This window comes from Cricetulus griseus, chromosome 2 (assembly GCF_003668045.3).
Source record: "Cricetulus griseus strain 17A/GY chromosome 2, alternate assembly CriGri-PICRH-1.0, whole genome shotgun sequence".
Taxonomy (NCBI): domain Eukaryota; kingdom Metazoa; phylum Chordata; class Mammalia; order Rodentia; family Cricetidae; genus Cricetulus; species Cricetulus griseus.
The window spans coordinates 19,210,087-19,230,381 of NC_048595.1; the positions used below are offsets into that span (position 1 = coordinate 19,210,087).

The window sequence follows — 20,295 nt, forward strand, 5'->3', positions numbered from 1 at the left end:
ACATTGGGCCTGGTGGCTACTTGGAAGGCTAAGGCAGGAGGAGGCTAAGGCTAAGGAGAACTTCTCAAACAAGTTCAAGAATAACCTAGGCTACTGAGTTCAAGACTAGCCTAGGCAACTTAGTAAGACTGTCTTAAAACAAAAGTAAGGCTCATTGAGATGGCTCAGTGGGTAAGCTGGACACCTGGCTTCAGTTTCTAGAACCTGCATGGTTGAGGGAGAGGGCCAACTTCTGTTCTCCATATGTGGCCTTCAGGAGGTACCTAGTTGTAGAAGAGGTTGGGAGGTTGGCACCCGGATGGGATGAATGCCCTTTTAGAAGAGTAAGAGGGGTGTTGGGATGGCCGAGGGGTCTAAGGCAGCAGACTCAAGAAGAGACCAGAGCCCTGCTCTCTGTAGTAAGGGAAGATGCAGCAAGAAAAAAAGAACCAAAAAAAAAAAAAAGATTATTTTCTTCTATTTAAGCCACAGAGTTTATGACATCCTGTTAGATGAGTCTGAGCTATAACAGGAACCAGGGAAACAGTTTATGTCATTAAAACTAAGTTCCTAGCCAATTGTGCTGTTTGTGTGTGTTCTCCAAAGAGACACACTCTCTCCCCCCATGTCTTCAGCTAGATAAATTCATTTAATCTAAAAGCCTTGAGTCGTGACTCCTGAGGTTTGTCTTCTGACCACAGGGCTTTGGCCATCATCCCCAAACCACTGGAACCCTCCTTTCCCAGCCTTCTTCCTCCTGCATTCCTGTGCATACTGAATTAGATCTCGTCAGGTAAAACCATTGAGGTTATTTGCATTAATCAATTAAATGAGACAAGGTCTTACTATGTAGCTCTGCCTGTCCTGTACCTCACTTTGTGGATAGGGCTGGCCTTGAACTCGGTGACTCTGCCTCCTCAAGTGCTGGAATTAAAGGTACACACTACCATGCCTGCTTATTTGCATAAATTATAATCTTAAAAAGACTATAGGAAAAAACAACGATGGAGAATTAGGATTTGGAGATGTAACTCACTGGTAGGATGTTTGCCTATGTATGTGAGGTCCTGGGATCAACCTTTGCCCTTGCAAACAAATAAAGTGGCCCCCAAAATTAAAAATACAAGCCAGGCATTGGTGGCGCACACCTTTAATTCTGGCACTTGGGAGGCAGAGGCAGGCGGATCTCTGTGAGTTCCAAGCCAGCCTGGTCTACAGAGGGAGTTCCAGGACAGGCTCCAAAGAAATACAGAGAAACCCTATCTTGAAAAACAAAACAACAAACAAACAAACAAAAACCAAAAAAATTAAAAATATATTAATCTAACTATATATGAGGTTTGTGACATTATCACAGACAAAAATGACTAATCCAGGGGGCAGATTGATGGCTCAGAGGTTGAAAGAACTGGCTGCTCTTGCAGAGGACCTGGGTTTGGTTGTCAGCACCCACATAGTGGCTCACAACTGCAACTCCAGCTCCAGGACATCTGACGCCCTCTTCTGGTCTCTACAGACACTGCATGCAAATGGTGCACACACATTAACATACAGGCAGACAAAACATTCAAACACATAAAATAAAAATAAAAATAAAAGATTATTTTACTTCTTTCAGATTTTCTTTTTCCCATGTGTTCCAGGGTGGCCTCAAACTCACAAGGCAGGCAAAGGTGATCCGAGTTCTTGCTTCTCCACGTGTTGGGATTAAAGTCATGTGTTACCATGCCCCATTTTGTCCAGTTTGTTTTTGTTGTTGTTTTGCTTTTTTGAGATTGGGTCTCAGAGCCCAGGCTGGCTTCATGGAATGCATGATTCTGCTACCTCAGCCTCTAAGTACCGGGGATTAAAGGGACGTCTAACTATATAGGCTTCAACTTTCTTTAAAAGGTAGTTTTTTTACTATTACAAAGTGTGTAGATGTAAGAGAATGCCCCAAAGACAAAAAGAAGCATAAGGAACTCCCACAGCTCTCAGTGGCTCCACTCTGGGGAGCAATAAGAGCATTATAATTTTGAAACATTTAGCATGCAGATTATAATACATTATTGGAGGCATGACCTTGTTGAAGTTAGTGTGGCCTTTTTGGAGGAAGTGTGTCACTGCAGGGTGGGCTTTGAGGTTTCAGAAGCTCAAGTCAGGCCTAGTGGCTCCCTGTCTCTTCCTGCTGCCTGCCAATCCAAATGTAGAACTCTCTGCTACCTCTCCAGAACCATGTCTGTCTGCATGCTGCCATGGTAACCGCCATGATAATACTGGACTAAACCTCTGAACTGTAAGGCAGTCCCAAGTAAATGTTTTCCTTTATAAGACTTGCTGTGGTCATGGGGCCTCTTCACAGCATAGAAACCCTAACTAAAGCAGTCACTATCTATATGCCTGGTGACCTCAGAGGTCAGAAGAAGGCATTGGATACCCAGGAACTGGAGACACAGATGGTCATAAGCCACCAAGGAGGTGCTAAGAACAGAACCCATGTTCTTTACAATAGCAACAAGTGTTCTTAACCACTTCAGCTATCTCTTCAGCCCCTGTTTTTTTTGTTTTGGTTTGTTTTGGTTTGGTTTTTCAAGACAGGATTTCTCTGTGGCTTTGGAGGCTGCCCTGGAACTAGCTCTTGTAGACCTCACAGATAGCGGCCAGCTTCTGCCTCCCAAGTGCTGGGATTAAAGGTGTGAGCCACTATGGCCCTGCCCCTGTTTTTTATCATTTTTAATTATGTGTATGGGGGGGGTATGTGCATGTGAATGCAGGTGCCTGAGAGGCCAGAGGCTTCTGATCCATCTCCTGGAGCTAGAGTTACAGATGGTTGTGAAATGCCTGACGAAGTTACTGGGAATCAAACTTGGCACTCTATCTCTCCAGCCCTGAAAGTTTCTGAAATTTTGGAAGGGAGATTTTTTTTTAAAGTGTGTGTGTGTGTGTGTGTGTGTGTGTGTGTGTGTGTGTGTGTAAGAGACGCGTGTTTGGACATGTGCATGCCACTAGGCTCATGTGAAGGTCAGAGGACACTGAGAATTGATTCTCTTCGTCCACTGTGGGAACCTGGGATTGAACTTAGGCAATCATACTCGAACTGCATTTGCTTTTATTCGCTGAGCTACCAAACCAGCCTCATATTTCTTTAAAGTGCATGTATAAAATGGAACAAATTTTTTTGTTGTTGTTTAAGACAGGGTCTCATGCAGCTCAGGCCGTCCTTGAGCCCCCTGTGTAACTGAACTAAGGTTAGTTTTAAACTGATCTCCCTGCCTCTACTGCCCAAATGCTGAGATTACAGGCATGTGACCTTCGCTCAGCTTGGGGTTCTTTATACTAAATATTTAATATCTACAGAGTTACATTTCATATTAAAATATTATTCTATGTGTTTTAAAGTTGACTGACTCAGGACATAACAGTTAATTTTTTTTTTTTTTTTTTTTTTTTTGGTTTTTCGAGACAGGGTTTCTCTGTGGCTTTTGGAGGCTGCCCTTGATCTAGCTCTTGTAGACCAGGCTGGTCTCGAACTCACAGAGATCCGGCTGCCTCTGCCTCCCAAGTGCTGGGATTAAAGGCGTGCGCCACCAACGCCCATAACAGTTAATCTTAAGGAAGAAAATCACCTAAAAAATGTATCCCTTACCCACACACACCCCTGCACACCCCCACCCCCCACCCCACTCCTCGGGTCCCTCGTCTCTCCCAGCACTCAGCGCTCCGCCCCCTCCTCCTGCTCACCTGCCACCATGAACCCGGCATGACTGGGGAAGGAAGGAAGCGGGCAGAGAGGCCTGGTCATCCTCAAAGGAAATGTGGTCGCCCAGGAAGTTGGGGCCTGAGAAAAGCTGAATCTGGAGATGGAGAGGAGAAGAGGTGAGAGTGAAGTGTGTGGAGGGGGGCAGGGGGAAGGGCCAAGGGTGTGAAGATCCCACCAGACCCCTAAGAAGCCTCCTCCTCACCTTCGAGACAAAGTGAAGATCGCTCTCCCCAACCTGAAGAGAGAGAAAAACTTCAAAACCCTGGCGGCTACAAGATTCGCCTCTCCTAGATGCCCCGCCCCCAAGAACTGTGCGACACGGCTAGCCCCTCCTGCCACCAACAGGAGATGGCCCCAGTCTAAACTCACCCCTCTCCATCCTCGATGCCCCGCCCATCCGCCTCCACCCCTTCCCTCCTGGCCACGCCCGTCCTCCGGTCTGGCCAGCCTGACCCCGCCCACTGCTTGGCCCCGCCTCCGAGGCTACGCCCATCGTTCTGGCACGCACCTGCACTACCGGCTGAATGGAGCCAAGGGCGCCGTTACCGGAGCCCCAGTCGTCGCAGTTGCGATACACACCCTTCTCCAGGATGTACTGTTCGCCGGAGAAGCCCACCTGCTCATAGGCCACCCACCTGCAAGAAGGGCGTGGCTTGGGTCGGCGAGGGCGGGGTTGGCACTGCTCCTGGGCCCGCCCTGAGCCTGGGGCGGGGATTACTCACACGCCGCTGAGCACGTGGATGGCTTGCGTGCTGGGTCCGTGCTGCGCTAGCTCCACGTCTGGCAAAGCGGAACTCACCTCCACGCAGTGCCCCTGGAAGTCCATGTCCTCAAACAGCACCACCGCCGGGTCTCCAAAGTCCTGGGTGCCCAGAGACAGGTTTCTCTCGAACACTGATGCAAACCCGTGAGAGTGCCCAGACCTCAAGGAAGCAGCCCACCCCGGGGATAGGTGTAAGGTGTACACCGGAGGGAGAGGGACTAGCTGGGGGCGGCGGGGGGGGGTATCCTGCCAAGAAAAACAGGCAGAGGAGTGCAGATTCTTCCCTTAGATTGTGCTGGGGAAGTTGGAGATAGAAAGATAGCCTAATTGCTCCTGCTCACCGTCCGGATGACCCGCAGGGAAGTCAGGAACTCATCGTAGCCTCCCCAGTGTGACCAGTCAGCATATTCGCCCTCTTCCAGCAGGTACTGGTGGCCCCGGAAGCCCTCCTTCTCGTAGCCTACCCAGCTGGGGGAAGGGGAAAGATGACCCAAGATACCCACGAGTAAGATAGTCCACTCTACACCAGACAGCCTAAGTCACGCTCCACCCTCAAGGGTAAAAGCCTATAGGGACAACGCAGATAGAAGAAATCTCTTAAGTCCTCACCAGCCCCCAAGGATTCGCAGGGACCCCACAGAGGTCAGCTGGGGGCCGCGGCTGGCCTCTGGCTGCCGAAGGTTGTAGATGTCTCCACTCACTTCCCAGCTCTGCCCCTGAAAACCTGGGGCCTCATATACCACAGCCTGGAAGAAAGGGGTGTCAGGGTGACAGATGTCATCTGGCTTGTCTGCTCTGATCTCCGGCCTGATTCACACACCAAAGCCAGAGTCTAGTGAGCGCATCAGGCCTGCACTCCTAGGCCCAGCTTCTGCCCCATGGGGTCCTTATCTCCCGTTCAGGCTAAAGTGGCTACCCCTCAGACACACCAAATACCCTCTGACCCAGAGTCTGTCCCCTTACCTTGGGCTCCCCTGGTTTCTCCACGCTTGGGCAGCCCTGCAAAAGAAACATGGCTGAAATGCTAGCCCAGAGGTGCTTAAAGACAGACAAGGCTGGAAACCTAGAATTTTCTTGATCTAAGACTCCTAAAAAGTACAGGCCCATATCCTACCCTGTCCCACACCTTAAGCTAATCCTGCTCTAGTCCAGTTCCCAATAGGAACTCTGGGGCACTGAGTCTCCAGTGAATTGATCTGTGGTTATTCCCCCATCTCCTGCCCACAGATGCAGGGCCACCCCACTATAGACAGAGTGGCTTGTGGGTATCCCCCACTCCTTACCAGTCTCATGGGCTTTAGTGAACCCACATTGGGGACTGATGTACCCCAGGCCTTCAAGGTAGGGTACTCTCCAGGCTCTAGGATATAGGGAGTGTCTTCAAAGAATGGCTTCGGGTATAGCAGCCACCTGGGGGGGTGGGAACAGAGAAGTTACTGAACTCCTTGGGATACAGACTTGGAATCAGTCATAAGGCAGGCTTGGAGGGGAGGAAGGGCTTTTGAGGGGGACTTGCATGAGTATACTAGAGAAGACATCCCAATCCTCTCTCCATCTAGAACAGTTTGTCCTTGGTGTCCCTTCCTGTGGCTGGCCCTAGCCAATTACACAAGGCAGTTAGAGTTCTTTGTTACACACATACCTGCTTCAAACCCCAAGTAGCTCTTATTGGCTGTGTAGGAAAGCCAAGCCACACCCAGGCCCACATCTTCCTCCCTTGGTGCCTCTATCTTCCCGTTATCCTCTTTATACTGACCAGGCTGGATTTTTTTTTTTTTTTTTTTTTTTTTTGAGTCTGATCCTGGGGATGGGACCCAGGACCTCATTCTTGCTGAAAGTGCACTGAATAACTCCTATCCTAGACCAAGCCTTTTTTTTTTCTTTTTTCTTTTTTTTTTTTTTTTTTTTTGAGGCACAGCCCAATGTAGCCTTGAAATTCCAGCAATTGTCCTGCCTCTACTTCCCAAAGTGCTGGGATTATATGCAATGTGTCCCCTGGCTGGGCCTAAACTTCTGAAGATGTAGTTTTTTTCAGTGCTCACTTTTCACAGGCTGTTCCCTCTCCCAGACAGACTCCGCCTCCACCTCCAGTCATACAGTGAATAAATTCTTAAGCGGCCGCCAGTGTTTCTAACACAGGGATTACAGAACTGACTAAAACACACAGACTAAGACCATACCACTCTGAATGTGCCAGGTCACATCAACACAACATACAAATTGCTGTCCTCTTGTAACTTAGCTTCTCAGCTAGTTCATGTCAAATGACACAGCGCCTCCTCCAGGAAGGCTTCTATGACTACATCTAGCTCTCCACTTCCGCTATTCAGCTGCTTTACTTTAGCATGTCCCTGCAATCCTGTGCCCACCCTTTCCAGAACATTCTGTGTGCTATTGTTGGCTGTTTACACATCTGTCCCCACCAGAAGAGTGAGCTTTTTCTTCCTGCTTGAGACAGTCTCACTATGTAGCCTTGGCTGACCTAAAACTCATAGAGATCCACCTGTCTCTGCCTCCCAAGTGCTAGGATTAAAATCATGCACCACTGAACCTGCCCCAGACTGAATGCTTCTGAGAAGGGGAACTGTCTGTCTTGTCTGATCTGTGTCCCCAGCGATTGTCAAGGGATTCCAGAATAGCCAGACTCACACTCCTGCAGAGACAGTGGCAGATGCCACCTGTAGGGGTCTCTCTAGACCTTGAGAGTCTTTCAAGTCCCCAGTCAGCATCACTTGCATGCCCTTGAGGCCCTCCTCAGAGAACAGGCTGATCCCCGGGATGCAGTAGTCCTGCGGAGGGAGAAGAGAGAACGTTTAAGTGCAAACCGCAGGCTTCTCTGACCCACTGCTTCTCAGGTCCTCCAACCTGGCAGGGTGCCCGGAGGCTTCTGGGAAAGGTCAGCTGTTTGTGTTCTCAGAAACCAGAGGTGGGCCCTCTTCAAGGTCAGCCAAACTAACCCCAGACCAAGGTTCTCAGTGGTACCTTGTGGACTTCTGAAACCCAAGACCAGAGTTCACAGAACCTGTAAGGTGTCAAGGCTGTCCTCTCTCTGGGTGGCTGGCTTCCCCCTTGCTGGAGGGGGCAAGATGGATAGCCACTTCCAGATTTCGCCTTGATGTAGTTCCGACCTCTGTCCAGACTGGCTTTTTGTTACTGTTCATGTGGGTGCTGTGTCTAGAATCTGAGCCCTTGCAGGTGCCAGGCAAGGTCTCTACCACATCTCATGCTCCAGGGTGACTTTCTTTTTTTTTAAAGGCAAGGTTTCATGTAGTCCAGGCTATCCTTGAACTCACAATGTAGCCAAATAGCCAAGGTTGACCTTAAACTCATTTACTTTTAAATTAAATGTATTTGTTTGTTTTGCAGGGAAAGAGGCACAAGCATACCACAGCATGTGTTTGTAGATCAAAGGACAACTTGCAGATATTGATTCTCTCCTTTACCAGGTGGGTCCAAGAGATCAAACTCAGGTTGTCAGGACTGATGACAAGTCACAAGTCATCTATCTCTTCAGCCCCAACTTTTGTCTTCTTATTCCCCTGCCTCAAGCACCTGGATGCTGGGATTACAGGCATGTGGCACTATGCTTGGTTTTATGTGGTGGTGGGGAATGCAAATCAGGATCCATAGTTGCTTGCCAAGCACACCACCAAAAGAGCTACCTTCCCAGACAGCTCCTCCCACTGCATAACCAGCCTGGCCTTGGCTGCTTCATCCTGAGCAAGCCAAGCGGTGGCAGGTTTCTTTGCACTCTGGGTCTTTCTTCCTCACTGGGACCATTTTCATTTGCTCACTCATTCGTCAGGTAATAAATCATCTCCATTGTGCTAAGGCCATAGTCTACCTAACTGGGATCATTTAGTTCCTCAAAAGAAGGTCTCCATATAGAAACAGACAGGAAAGTGACACTCAACAAAGTTAAACAAACTTGCCAAGATCACACAACTTGTAAGCAAAACAGCCGAGAACAGAGAAGGGTAGTTTTTGTTTAGTGTTGCAACCCAGCACCTCCCACATGCCTGGCACACAGTAGGCGCCAACTCAGTGCTAAATGAATCAGATGGTTCCAGTACTGTGTAACCTCAGAGCTCTTGTTTGTCTCCTGTGTGTCTCATGCCCTCCTACACAGAGATGAATTTACCTTGTCTCATAATGAATTGCCCACCAGCATGTGTGCTTCCATCAGCCTCTGGCAACTACCATCCCTTTCACCCAGTTCTCAACCTTGTACTAGGTCCTCAGCTTTAGGACCTCATCACCCTTACCAGAGAGAGAACAGCCCCGGGGTCAGAGGCTCATCTCACCTAAAACACAACTAACTGGGTGCAGTGATGCATGCCTGGAATCCCAGCACTTGGGAGGTGAAGACAGGAGGACCAGGATTTCAAGACCAACCTCTGCTTCTTGGTGAGTTTGAGGCTAGCTTACACTAACATCAGGCCTTGTCTTTAAAAGAAAAAAAAAAAGTTGCCAGGCATGGTGACTCCTGCCTGTAAGCATGTAAGCACAGCACTAAGGAGGCAGAAGGTTGGTTGCAAGGCCATGGCCAGCCTAGGCTACATAGTAAATACTAGCTAAGTTTGTACTCAGTGTAAGATCCTGTTTCAAACAAAACAAAACCCACAGACAAACCACCAAGGGTCTGATGGGTCTTGTTCCTAGCATTGCTCTGCATCTCTCTAGGGGTTGACATCATTTGGTCAAATTCAGTATCAGTAGTTGATAAAGTTGTGCTATGAAAACGATACTATCCTTTTCACTTTACAAACACCAAGTTATGTTGGCTTCTCAAACCATATTTCATACACCCATATATCTCAAAAATGACAAGTGTGGTGTCATACATCTGTCATCTCAGCACTTGGGAAGTTGAGGCAGGAGTATTGTGAATTTGAGACCAAACTGTTTTATCTAAGACCTGGTCTCAAGACAATAACAAAAAGAATCATATCTTAGGTGAGAAATCATGATCCTTCCAGTTTCATTATCATTTTTCCTTCTTGGAAGCTGGTTCCCAACCTGTGGGTCGCGGCAGGCACCTTGATAAATTGAATGCTCCTTTCACAAGGGTCACGTATCAGATATCCTGCCTATCAGATTTGCATTACGAGCCATAACAGTAGCAAAAGCACAATTATGGAGTAGCAACAAAAATGACTTTATGAGGAACTATGTTCCTCCACAACATGAGGAACTGTATTAAAGGGTTACAGCATTAGGAAGGTTGAGAACCACTGTGGTAGAGACTCATAAGTCCCTGGTCTGGTCTATTGCTTTCCTGGACCCTCCAAATCTGAAAGTATGTCTCTTGGAGGGAAAACCCCACCCAGTTGCCTGGCACAGAGCCTGGTACATAGTAAGGATAAGAGGAATGTCTATGGGGTTGGCAGGGTGTCTCAGCAGGTAAAGGTGCCCCTTTCCAAGCCTGATAACCAGAGTTCAAGCTCCAGGACCCACATGGAGGAAGGAGAGGACTGACCTCCTCAAGCTGTCCTGGATTCTACATTCATTCATGCTGAGGCACACACACACACACACACACACACACACACACACACACACACACACACAAATTAATTAATAAAACTTTTAATTAAAAATATGAGAGAGGAAAATGTCTGTGAACAAGTAAATAAATAAGCTCCATCCCATGTCGCCCAGAGTGGTAGATGACTCTGGCCCATTTCCACCACTCTGACCTAATAATACTGGTCTAGCACCAGCTCACACGTCCCTAGCTTGCTTACCCCTACCTACCAATCAGCTTACTCACCCCCAAATGTCTTTCTCTCTCTCAGTGCCTCCAAGGGCCGGAACTTAGAGAGATACACAATACTGACCCCCTTCTGACCTCTGCCCCACTCTAGGTACCTGACCACTCACCCGCACAGCCCTCCTCAGGGAGCCGATGCCTCGGGTACTCCAAGTGGATGCCAGGGCTCTGAGTTCCACATCCCCTTCAGGCAGAACCAGCTTCTCACCTTGGAACTCCGGCTGTTCGTATAGTATCCAGCTGTGGACCCAGAGACCCCAGGGTCACAGGGCAGAAGGTTGCACCCAGAGTCTCTGAGTAGCTGTTAGGGCTCCTACAGGGCTCACCACCTTCCTCAGCCCTGGGTACACAACCAGGGCCCCCTCCCTGACACTCCCCACTCACCAGCCTCGTACCACCCTCACGGAGGCAACAGGGGCCCAGCCTGATGTATCTGCAATGTCTCCCCAGACCTCCCTGCTTCTGCCCTGGCAGCCAGGCTCTGAGAAGAGGGTCACCTGGGAAAAACACAGCGAGTGTCCTCAGGCCTGTCACCAGGCACTGCCCCCTGCCAGCCTCCATTTGCCCCATGTTCCTACCTTCCCAGGCCTGGTGTTCAGCTTGCCCTGGGTCTTCAGTGCCGGGCTCTGGAACAGAGAGGGTGTCAGAAATTGTATGGGGCTACCATTTCCTCACATTGCTCTTCTGAGACTCCCATATCAGGCTGCTGGCCCCCACCCCAAGGATACAGCCCACAGAGATTACCACCATTGCTCTCAGCTCCCTGGGCCTCATAACCCTGTCCTAGGAGCTGGGAAATGTTCCTTCCCCAGCTTCCAGGCAGTCAGGACTAGCAAGCCTTTTGGAATCTATACATTCCCACTATACTGTCATGGACACTGAGGCCCCAAATGACATGCATTGCAGAGTTCAACTAAGCTCAAACCCAAGACTCCTGCCTCCTGCGACCTGGCCTCCCAACACCACTCTCTTCAACCACTCAAGGGGAAGCCAGGTATCTCCCAGGCCCCTACAAGGTCTCACTCACCCACCCTTCCGGTGGCTGGGTAGGTGCTGACTTCTCTGGTGGTGGCCCTCCACTACAGAGCAGAGGCAACTGTCCAGGTACCTTCCTGACCCCTGGTGTTCCATGGAGTGGCAGAGCAGATAATTTGGACCCCAGTGGTTCCAGGGAAGGGGTACCCTTGTTGGCTGGCACCAGATTGCCAAAGAGAAGGCTGCCTCCCAGGCGAGAAGTAGGCCGGTTGCTGGGCTGAGGTTCGGGGCCTAGCACATGCTTCTTCAGCATCTCCAGAGGAGAGCAGGAGACCTTAGCAGGCTTGGGTGGGTGGGGATCCAGAGAGGGGCCGGGCCCTGCTTTCTCCTGCCTGCGCTGGAGCTTCTCATCATCACTCAGGTATGGGTTCTCCAGCTCCTCCTCCTCCTCTTCCAATGCAGGTCCCTCCTGGGGACTGGGTCTTGGAATAGATGGCCCCAGCTGATCCTCCTCAATGGGGGGCAGCGTTGCATACATGGCCAGGTAGGAGGAGCGGGGGGCTCGGGGCAATCGGTGAGTTCGAAGGATCTCAGGGGGCTCCATGCTCCGCAAAGTATCCAGGAAAATCTCCAGGTCAGCAGTCAGGGCTACTTCATCCTCCTCCCTAGATGGCTCTGAGGTCACATCCCCCTCAGTGGAGTCTGGGATAAGCTGGGACTCCGTGCTGGGCTCTGCCCCCACTGGTTTTGCGGCAGGAGAGCCTTCTAGACTGAGGGACACTTTGACCTCTGAAGAGGGTGGACCAAGGGGCATGGCAGGGCTCTGGGAACCTATGTTTAGGGCAGGTGATGAGAAAGAGTTCCCGTGAGAATCCTGAATAGCCTTATCCTGTTTGGGGGTCAGGAGAGCAGGGACAGTGGGGCCTTCAACAGTCTCTTTCCAAGAAAGGGAATGGGAAGTGCTATCTTGAGGATCCTGGCCATCCTCCTTCTTGATGGAAGGACCTCCTTCCATACCCTGGACAACTTTGGTTGGCCTGGAGGATGGGGCAGTGGGAACACCAGCCTCTTTTGGGGTATGGGGGTGGGCAGGAACACTAGGGTCCGGAAATACCTCTTTCTGAGTAAGAACAGAAACAGGCATGTTTTCAGGGTCCTGAACAAACTTATTCTTTGGTGAAGTCAGAGCAGAAAGACCTTGTGGGCTAGGGGCAGCTTTTCTCCTTACAGAGGATGGGCTAGGAGGCTGTTCAGGTATTGTAACCCCACTCTTCACCACAGGCAGAACAGGGTCCATGGGAACAACTTCCACGGGGGGCAGGACATGAGGCATGGGCTGGGCTTTGAGGTATGTGGGTACCACTGGCTGCTCTGGAGGATGGATCAGGGAGGAGGCACGGGCCTGGGGCTTGGGAGAAGGGGATGCTGGCACATGGTTCTGAGAGGCCTGGTTGGAGAGCAGAACAGGACTGGAGGCTCCCTGCAGCCTTGAAGGTTCCCCAGTCCTGGCATCTGAGACACTGCCTTGGTCTCGGACTGGGTGGGCTACTGGGACATCTAGATTCCGAGTGGGGTGACCATCCACAGGGATGCCTCCTGGAGCCAGGGTTGAGCTGTTCTTCAGTTCAGTTGTGCTGGTCTCAAGTAGCTGTCCCAGGGTTGTTCCCACTGTGCCACCCAGGGCTGAGCCCCTTGAAGTAAGTCCGGTGAGCCTTGGGATTCGGCTGGCAGGAGGGCTGCGCTCAGCTGGTACAAGGTTGCTCAGCAGTTCTAGGGCCTGGCTGCGGCTGGGTGAGCCCTCAGCTCTCGGGCTCACCACCACTGCCCTGACTGTTCGGGTCACATTTCGGCCCCTTGGAAGGGTCTCACCTGACATCGGTGGCCCCACACTCACAGAGCTGTTCACCCTGCGGTCCATTTGCCCGCCCACCACCGTCGTGGTCGTAGTCCTCACTGTGCGTGTCACTCGCCATTCCTCACGGTTCCTGGAAACCCCACTTGTGACACTCACACTGGGATGGGGACTTGGTTCACGTGGCCCAGGCAAGGGCACCAATAACTCAGTCCTAGCCATGGATCCCATGCCTGGTGGGTCAGTTCTGGGAACCTGGGGACCACCATCACCCCAATCTACAGCCTCCTGCAGCCTCACCACTGGCCTTTTCTCCTTGGGGGGTGGAATGTATTTCTTGGAAAAGATGGGCCCATGGCTCTGAAAGTTCATGGGTCCAGGCTCCTCCCCAGGACCTTGGCAATTTATAGTCTCGTCTTCCTTCTTAATGAAACCATTGATTTCGCGCCGGAAGCTATGCTCAAACACATCTTCCTGAGGGGCTTCCCTCCGGGCATCTGACACTAGGGATACTTTGTGGAAACGGTGTCTGGTCTCTTCCTGGACAGGCGGCCGCTGGTGCCATGTCAGTGTGGCACTTACCACTCGGGCCTCAGCTTCAGCCGGTCTCCCAGCCGTCTCTTCCATATTGGGCCCCAGCAAAACCTGAGATGTCCTTGTAGCACTGTGGCCTGGCTCCCTGAAGATGATAAAAAGGGAGAAAGGTGAGCACCAGGGAGTAGAGGGAGGGATCCCCCAAAACACAAAGCAACTACCAGGTGCAGACCGGGCTGAGTAACCTCAGGCAAGTCACATGAACTTTTGGTCTTTGTTTCTCATCTGTAAAATGGATGTGAGACTCTCTGCTCAGACTGGATAATCAGAGCCTCTTAGCTGCTCATCTCACCACTTCCAAGTGATGCCCTCTGTCCAGGTTTGGGGACCTGGACCTGAGCCCAGAAGGTAAGAGAAGAGAGGATGAGACTCCTGGCCCACTCACTGGCTTATGGAGGAAGGCTGGTTTCTCTGTATGGCTTTGGAGCCTGTCCTAGAACTCACTCTGTAGACCAGGCTGGCCTCAAACTCACAGAGATCCTCCTGCCTCTGCCTCCTGAGTGCTGGGATTAAAGGCGTGTGCCACCAAAGCCCAGCTCCTTCAAGGTTTTTTAAGAGACACTGAGGGAAAATGTTTAGCTTCAAGAAGTGCTGGGTCTCCTATATCTATTGGTCACTAGCTGGATGACCTTAGGTAGGTTACTTCTTCCATTTCAGGCCTGGAGGACTGAATTCACACTTCACAGGGCTTGTGCAGATCCAGTAGAAGAGAGAGAACACAAACCGGCTTTACAAACTAATGCTTAATGCTGGCCAGGCAGTGGTGGCTGCACACCTTTAATCCCAGCACTCAGGAGGCAGAGGCAGGCAGATCTCTCTCTCTCTCTCTCTCTCTCTCTCCCTCTTTCTCTCTCTCTGAGTTCAAGACTAGCCTGGTCTATAAGAGCTAGCCAGGACAGTCTCCAAAGCCACAGAGAAGCCCTGTCTCAAAAAAAACAAAACAAAAAAAGGATGAATTTTTTTGATAGTTTTTTTTTTCTTTTTCTTTTCTTTTTTTTTTTTTTTTTTTTTTTTTTTTTTTTTTTTTTGGTTTTTCGAGACAGGGTTTCTCTGTGTAGTTTTGGAGCCTATCCTGGCACTCCCTCTGGAGACCAGACTGGCCTCGAACTCACAGAGATCCGCTGTCTCTGTCTCCTGAGTGCTGGGATTAAAGGCATGCGCCACCAATGCCTGGCGAAAAATTATTTTTTAAAAAGAATAAATCATAGCCGAGTGGTGGTGGCAAACACCTTTAATCCCAGCACTCAGGAGGCAGAGGCAGGGGGATCTCTGTGAGTTTGAGGCCAGCCTGGTCTACAAAGCTACATAGAGAAACCCTGCCTTGAAAAATTAAAAAAAAAAAAAATCATTACTATAAACAAGCATTTCTATTTTGCCAGTGAGACTTAAAGGTTCAGAGAGATGACTCTGAACAAGTCACACCTTAGCAGTGGAGACTTGCACTCCAATCCTAAGAGCTTAGCCACACTCCAAACTCACCATATGCATATATAGCTTTACATATTTATTGGTAAACCAAGTCTCTGGTTTGGTGGTTACTCTAAATTTTTTTAATATTTGTTTGTTTTATTCTTTTAAGAAGGGTCTCATTATGTAGCCTGGTTGTCCTGGAACTTACTATGTAGAGAAGTCTGGGCCTCTGTGGAACTCACAGAGATCTACCTGCCTCTGCCTCCTGAGTGCTGGGCTTAAAGGTGTGCGCCACCACTGCCAGCCTCTTTGATGTTTTGAGATAGTATCTTGCTATGTAACTTGATTGGCCTGGTAGTGGTGGCCTCCAACTCAGACAGACCCATCTTCTCAGCTTCCCAAGCCAAGTGCAGGAATTATATGCTTGTAATTCATGGCTGACTGGGGGTTGCTCTGAGGTTTGTTTGTTTGTTTGAGACAGGGCCTCATGTAGATGAGTCTAGCTTTGAACACCCTATGTTGCCAAAGAGCAACTTGAAGGAGCTGGGCTTTGGTGGTACACGCCTTTAATCCCAGCACTCAGGAGGTAGAGGCAGGCGGATCCCTTTCCTAAGTTACATTCAGTGAGTGAGCATGCATGCTAGCATGAGAGCATGTGTGCCTCTGTGTGTGTGTGTGTGTGTGTGTGTGTGTGTGTGTGTGTGTGTGTCCCACAATGTGCAAAAGGAGGTCAGAAAATAACCCGTGAGAGTCAGTTCTCTCCTTGTACCACGTGGGGTTGGGGAGACTGAACTCAGGTTGTCAGACTTGACAGATGACCACCTATGTCCACTTAACCATCTCCCTGGCTTGACCCTGAACTTCTAGTTCTCTTGCCTCTACCCACTCTGAGCGGTAGGATTATAGGCATACACCAGGACTCTGGTTTTCACAGTGCTGGAATGCCACCTAAGGTTTCATATGTGCTAGGTAAATACTCTACCAACTGAGGTACATCCCAGCCCTGGGGTTCATGTTTAAAAGAACCCACAACAGACCTTAAGGAGCAATCCATCCTTAGCTACTTATCTCCATGCAGGACACACATGGCAAGGCTGTTTCTAGGCTTGAAGAGTCCAAAGAGGTCTGTCTGCTCACCCACCTGGGCCAGCCTATCTTCCAACCTGTACCTCATTTCCACGAGCCAGCCCCAAGAGGGCTATACTCTGAGTGAGAGACAGGCCCACTGCCCCAATTCTCTTCCCCCATCTCTACCTCCCTCCTTCCTGAGAAACGGGAAGAAACCAGAACTTTGACCTGCTCTGTGGCCCCAGCAGTGAGTGACTCAGGTTTTATGAGGGGCAGAGATAAAAGGCCCAGAGATGCCTGACTCAATCCCAGGACCACTGGTGGCTACCACAGCGCCTAGGAAAAAGCTGTGGGGCCCTTGACAGCCTGTGAACCCGGATGGGAAGGCCTAGATGAGGCCCAGGACCTCTCCAGCCAGAGTGTGTTGATAACTGACACACCTAGACACCCGAGAAAGGAACTCAGCTCCTCACAACAGCTCAACCCAACCCTCCCACCCTCTTTGAAGCATTGTCCTCTGCTGGGATTCCCCCACAGAGCTTTGTCCCTCACTCGGCTGCCTAAGTCCTTTATCACAGAGTTCCCTCTCCGTTTCTGAGTAACAGCCTCTATCTTCATCCCCCCTCCCCTCCCTTGTCGCTGATGGCAAATGGCAAAGCTTGAGTTATAACTTGCCCGTTCACTTTTTCATTCATTCAGTGCTAATTATTTGAGTGAAATGCCAAGTGCCAGCCAGACTCACCCAAAACTAGCTTCCTTATGAAGCTGATATCCCAGGAGTCCACAGCTAAAGGATCAGATGTTTGAAAAGTCCCCTGGGCTTCGGCAAAGTCCCAGGAAAACAGTTCAAGGGAAGTTGACTGCAGTCAGCCCAGAGTCTATTGATGACCTCCCAGCAATCAGCTCCATGCCTTTCTCAGCCCAGCCCAACCCTGGGCCAACACCCCCTGATGGCCATTCATTCCTTAAGCGTGTGGTCACAGCTTCTACCTGCATACTTCTAGGGACAGGGAGGTCACCTCCTGATAGTTCACCTGTCCATCCCTGGACTGTCATGACTGCTAGAATAGTTTTCACATGTGTTGGAATGTGCCTACCTATAGCTCCCCATTTTGTCTTTGTCTGGAGACACACCCCAGTAACCTAGCTACCACCCCCGCAAACAAAAGGGCCTCTTCCCAGAGCACTCTTGTCTCAAGGGCCCGAGTCCACAAGTGGATTTGTTAGCAAGATGACCTGTGACCTCTAAACAAGGTGTGTGGGGATGGTAAGGGAGAGGCTGAGGAGGGAGGTGTGGGGGTAGTGTGGGAAAAAAATCTCATCTAACCCAACAAGTCCTGGGATTCTCTCCGCTTACCTGTGAGTCACCCCCAAACTAGGCCAAACCAGTCCACAGGCCCACATACTGCCAAACACATGCTGCATCAGACAGGTATTCACAGAGCCAAAGACCCACCTCGTCACACGGCACAAAAATGCAGACGCCCACCTAGACAAACAGCCAGGAACACACACCACCACACACATGGGCACACACCAAGAGACACAAACACACAGAGACATCCTGAGGCACAATAGGCATGCAAGCCACATGCTCCACCATGAAAACACACAGGCACCGTAGCACACATGTGCACACATCCCCAGCACACACCCATTTAGTTCACAGCCACAGACAAGCTTGCCCCTGACCAGGGATCCATACCTGGTGCATGCATAGCTTATACATTCCCACTTGCTGCCCTGGCTGGTGTCTGCCCCTTTCCCCAGATTAGTTGAGAACCCTGCAGCAGAAAATGGGTACAGAAGGGCAATGTCCCCAGGGGTCACCCTCCTTCATCTCTAAGTGGATCCTAGATTCTAGTTTCAGTCTTTATTCACCTAAGACTCCAACCAATCAGAACACAGCCCACCCTACCATTTGTTCCCTTTCTCTCTCTAAGCCTAGCTCACTTCTCGCCCCCTCATCCTTTTACAGGCTGTCTTCCCATGCTGGGGTACCCTGGCAGCTCTCAGGGCCAGTCCGAGCTCCCATGTCGTCCTCCCTAGGCCTAGAACCAAGCACACCACCTCCTACTCAGGAGGACCCGAGTCTCCATGCCTTGGCCTCTGTTAAAAGTATTGTCAGACCCACCGTGTGCTCCACGCAGCAACCACAGGCCACGCCGAGCTCTGCACAGGCACAGAGGCCCCTTTGCAAGGCAGGTGGGTTGGTGGGGGAGGGGGTGGCTAGGGCATGGGCAAACCTGGGTTTGAATTCTGATTGTCAGGTTGGCTTTAGGCAAGTGGCTTATCCTTGCTCTGCCTCAGTTCCCCATTCTAATCAGCTGGGGGTGATGGAAAGCTTAGCCCCAATGGATTAAATGAAATTATGCTTAAAAAGACCAACCATTAATGACAGCTGCCACCACCACCAGCAGGTGCTTCTCAGAGGCCCCTTTGGTGGCCCAGGACTCTTTCCTAGTGAGGTCCCTTGTTTGTTCAGCTTCCCCCTTCTGAGCCTACCAGACCGATTTAGGAGACTCACTTCACCACAAATAAAACCTAAGCTTGGGAGTCTTGGCGCCTCTTCTCGTGGCTGCCAGCAGAGCCAGGTGGGATAATTACCACTGCCAATAGCGTGTAATTAATAAGCATCCCTGCTATTTTAGCAGCCCAGCTGAATGGGGTTCAAAGCATGTCTCCTTAGCCACCTCCTTCTTCCTCATCTCTGACTATCATACCCATTCAACAAAGCAAGACCCAGAGAGGTTAAGGAACCTGTTCCTGGGCACGCAGCACCTTGGCTGGGGAGCCCATTCCCAGGCTGGGTCTGTGATCTCTTGCAAAGAACGCAGGAATAAGAGGCCGTTGCCAAAAGGAAGGCTACCCTGACCAGCCCACCCTCTCCATGATGAGCTGTCCCCTCCTGATGGTGAGCAGGGGAGGAAAGCGGTGCTGGGTTTTAGGAGGGAGCCTGGGAGAGAGAAGCATAGAATCAGGGAGTGGACACAGCTGGCTCACAAACAAGGTACCAAATGAATGGGAGACTGGAGCCTGAGAAGCCCAGGAACAAGACAGAGGGACCCAAGCAGGAGTCACCACACCAGACTACCCTCCCGCTGTCATGTCCCCTCAGGCACCAACCGTACTTACCTGCTGTGTGGAGAACCAGGTTCCCAGCCCACTCTGAGCTCCTGCTGGGCCTCGCTTCCCTGGTGCTGTGGAACACTCATCTGTGGCTCCTCAGGCAGGTTGATTGGACACCCGGTGATGGGGCGGAGTTCCCTGGGAGGCTGCTGCCAGCCGCTGGATTCCTCAGGGCCACAGGGGTGGGGAGCTGGTCTGGCCGGTTCCTTACCTTCCTCCCCAGGTGCCTGCCCGCACCCTTGCAGGGTGACAGTGATGTGGTAGCGGGTCCTCTTGACACAGGGACGAGTACTTAGGGTTTCTGGATCTGGCTGGGTTGGCCCTGGGGTGTCCAGCTTGCCCTTTGCCCTTGCTTCTGTGAGGAAGGACACCGGGTGGGGCAGTAGGGGTGCGTCTTCTAGGTTGCCAGGTGGCTCTGACCTCAGCAGAACCTCTGAGGTTCTGTGTTGGGGGTGTTGGCAGGTGTAGCCTGGGGATCCCTGTTTCAAAGAAGGAGGAGTAGGCTCCAGGCAGGAGGGATGGCTGGGACCACCAATGGCTTCAGCAGAGCCTGCTGGTGCTGGACACTCATGCTCCATAGAGCCATAGCTGGCCAAGTCACAGGCACTGCCCACAGCTGGCCTCTGTAGCCTCCCCAGGGGTTTACTTTGTCTTCCAGAGATGTGTAGTCGCTTCTGACTACAGAAACCACCATGGCTCCTAACCTGAAGGTCCCATTCTGAATGGCTTTGGGTTTGGACCTGGTGGGAAGCAGAGACAGGGACATGGTGATGGCATCTCCCCTCTGGAATCTAGGTACCTCTGAATATTCTTGGCCAAACTCCTTGACCCACAGGAAACTGAGTAGGAGTCTCAGAACTATAAAATGAGGCAGGACCCTGGCCAAGGCCTTGTTCTCCTGTCCCACACTGGAAGAAAGTGAGGCCCGGCCGGAGAAGGCAGAGTCACACAGCAAGTGGGTGAGGACTCCTCATTCCCAGGCACTATGGGCAGGAACAGCAGCTGGGCCCAGC

At 50.9% G+C, this 20,295-nt stretch overlaps 1 protein-coding gene across 1 annotated transcript in view; it reads right to left on the reverse strand.

Moving 5' to 3' along the window:
* Nucleotides 1–20,295, reverse strand: part of Crybg2 (crystallin beta-gamma domain containing 2) — a 28,808-nt gene that overhangs the window by 5,461 nt on the left and 3,052 nt on the right. The window contains exons 3-16 of the mRNA XM_035439534.1: nt 19,289–20,022; nt 11,282–13,760; nt 10,833–10,880; nt 10,639–10,751; nt 10,365–10,494; nt 7,131–7,270; nt 5,765–5,891; nt 5,445–5,480; nt 5,091–5,227; nt 4,823–4,949; nt 4,441–4,580; nt 4,227–4,353; nt 3,921–3,953; nt 3,700–3,812 (exon numbers count right to left, since the gene is read on the reverse strand). Of these exons, the coding sequence (XP_035295425.1) occupies nt 3,700–3,812; nt 3,921–3,953; nt 4,227–4,353; nt 4,441–4,580; nt 4,823–4,949; nt 5,091–5,227; nt 5,445–5,480; nt 5,765–5,891; nt 7,131–7,270; nt 10,365–10,494; nt 10,639–10,751; nt 10,833–10,880; nt 11,282–13,760; nt 19,289–20,022 (4,484 nt within the window). The remainder of the gene's footprint in view (nt 1–3,699; nt 3,813–3,920; nt 3,954–4,226; nt 4,354–4,440; nt 4,581–4,822; nt 4,950–5,090; nt 5,228–5,444; nt 5,481–5,764; nt 5,892–7,130; nt 7,271–10,364; nt 10,495–10,638; nt 10,752–10,832; nt 10,881–11,281; nt 13,761–19,288; nt 20,023–20,295) is intronic.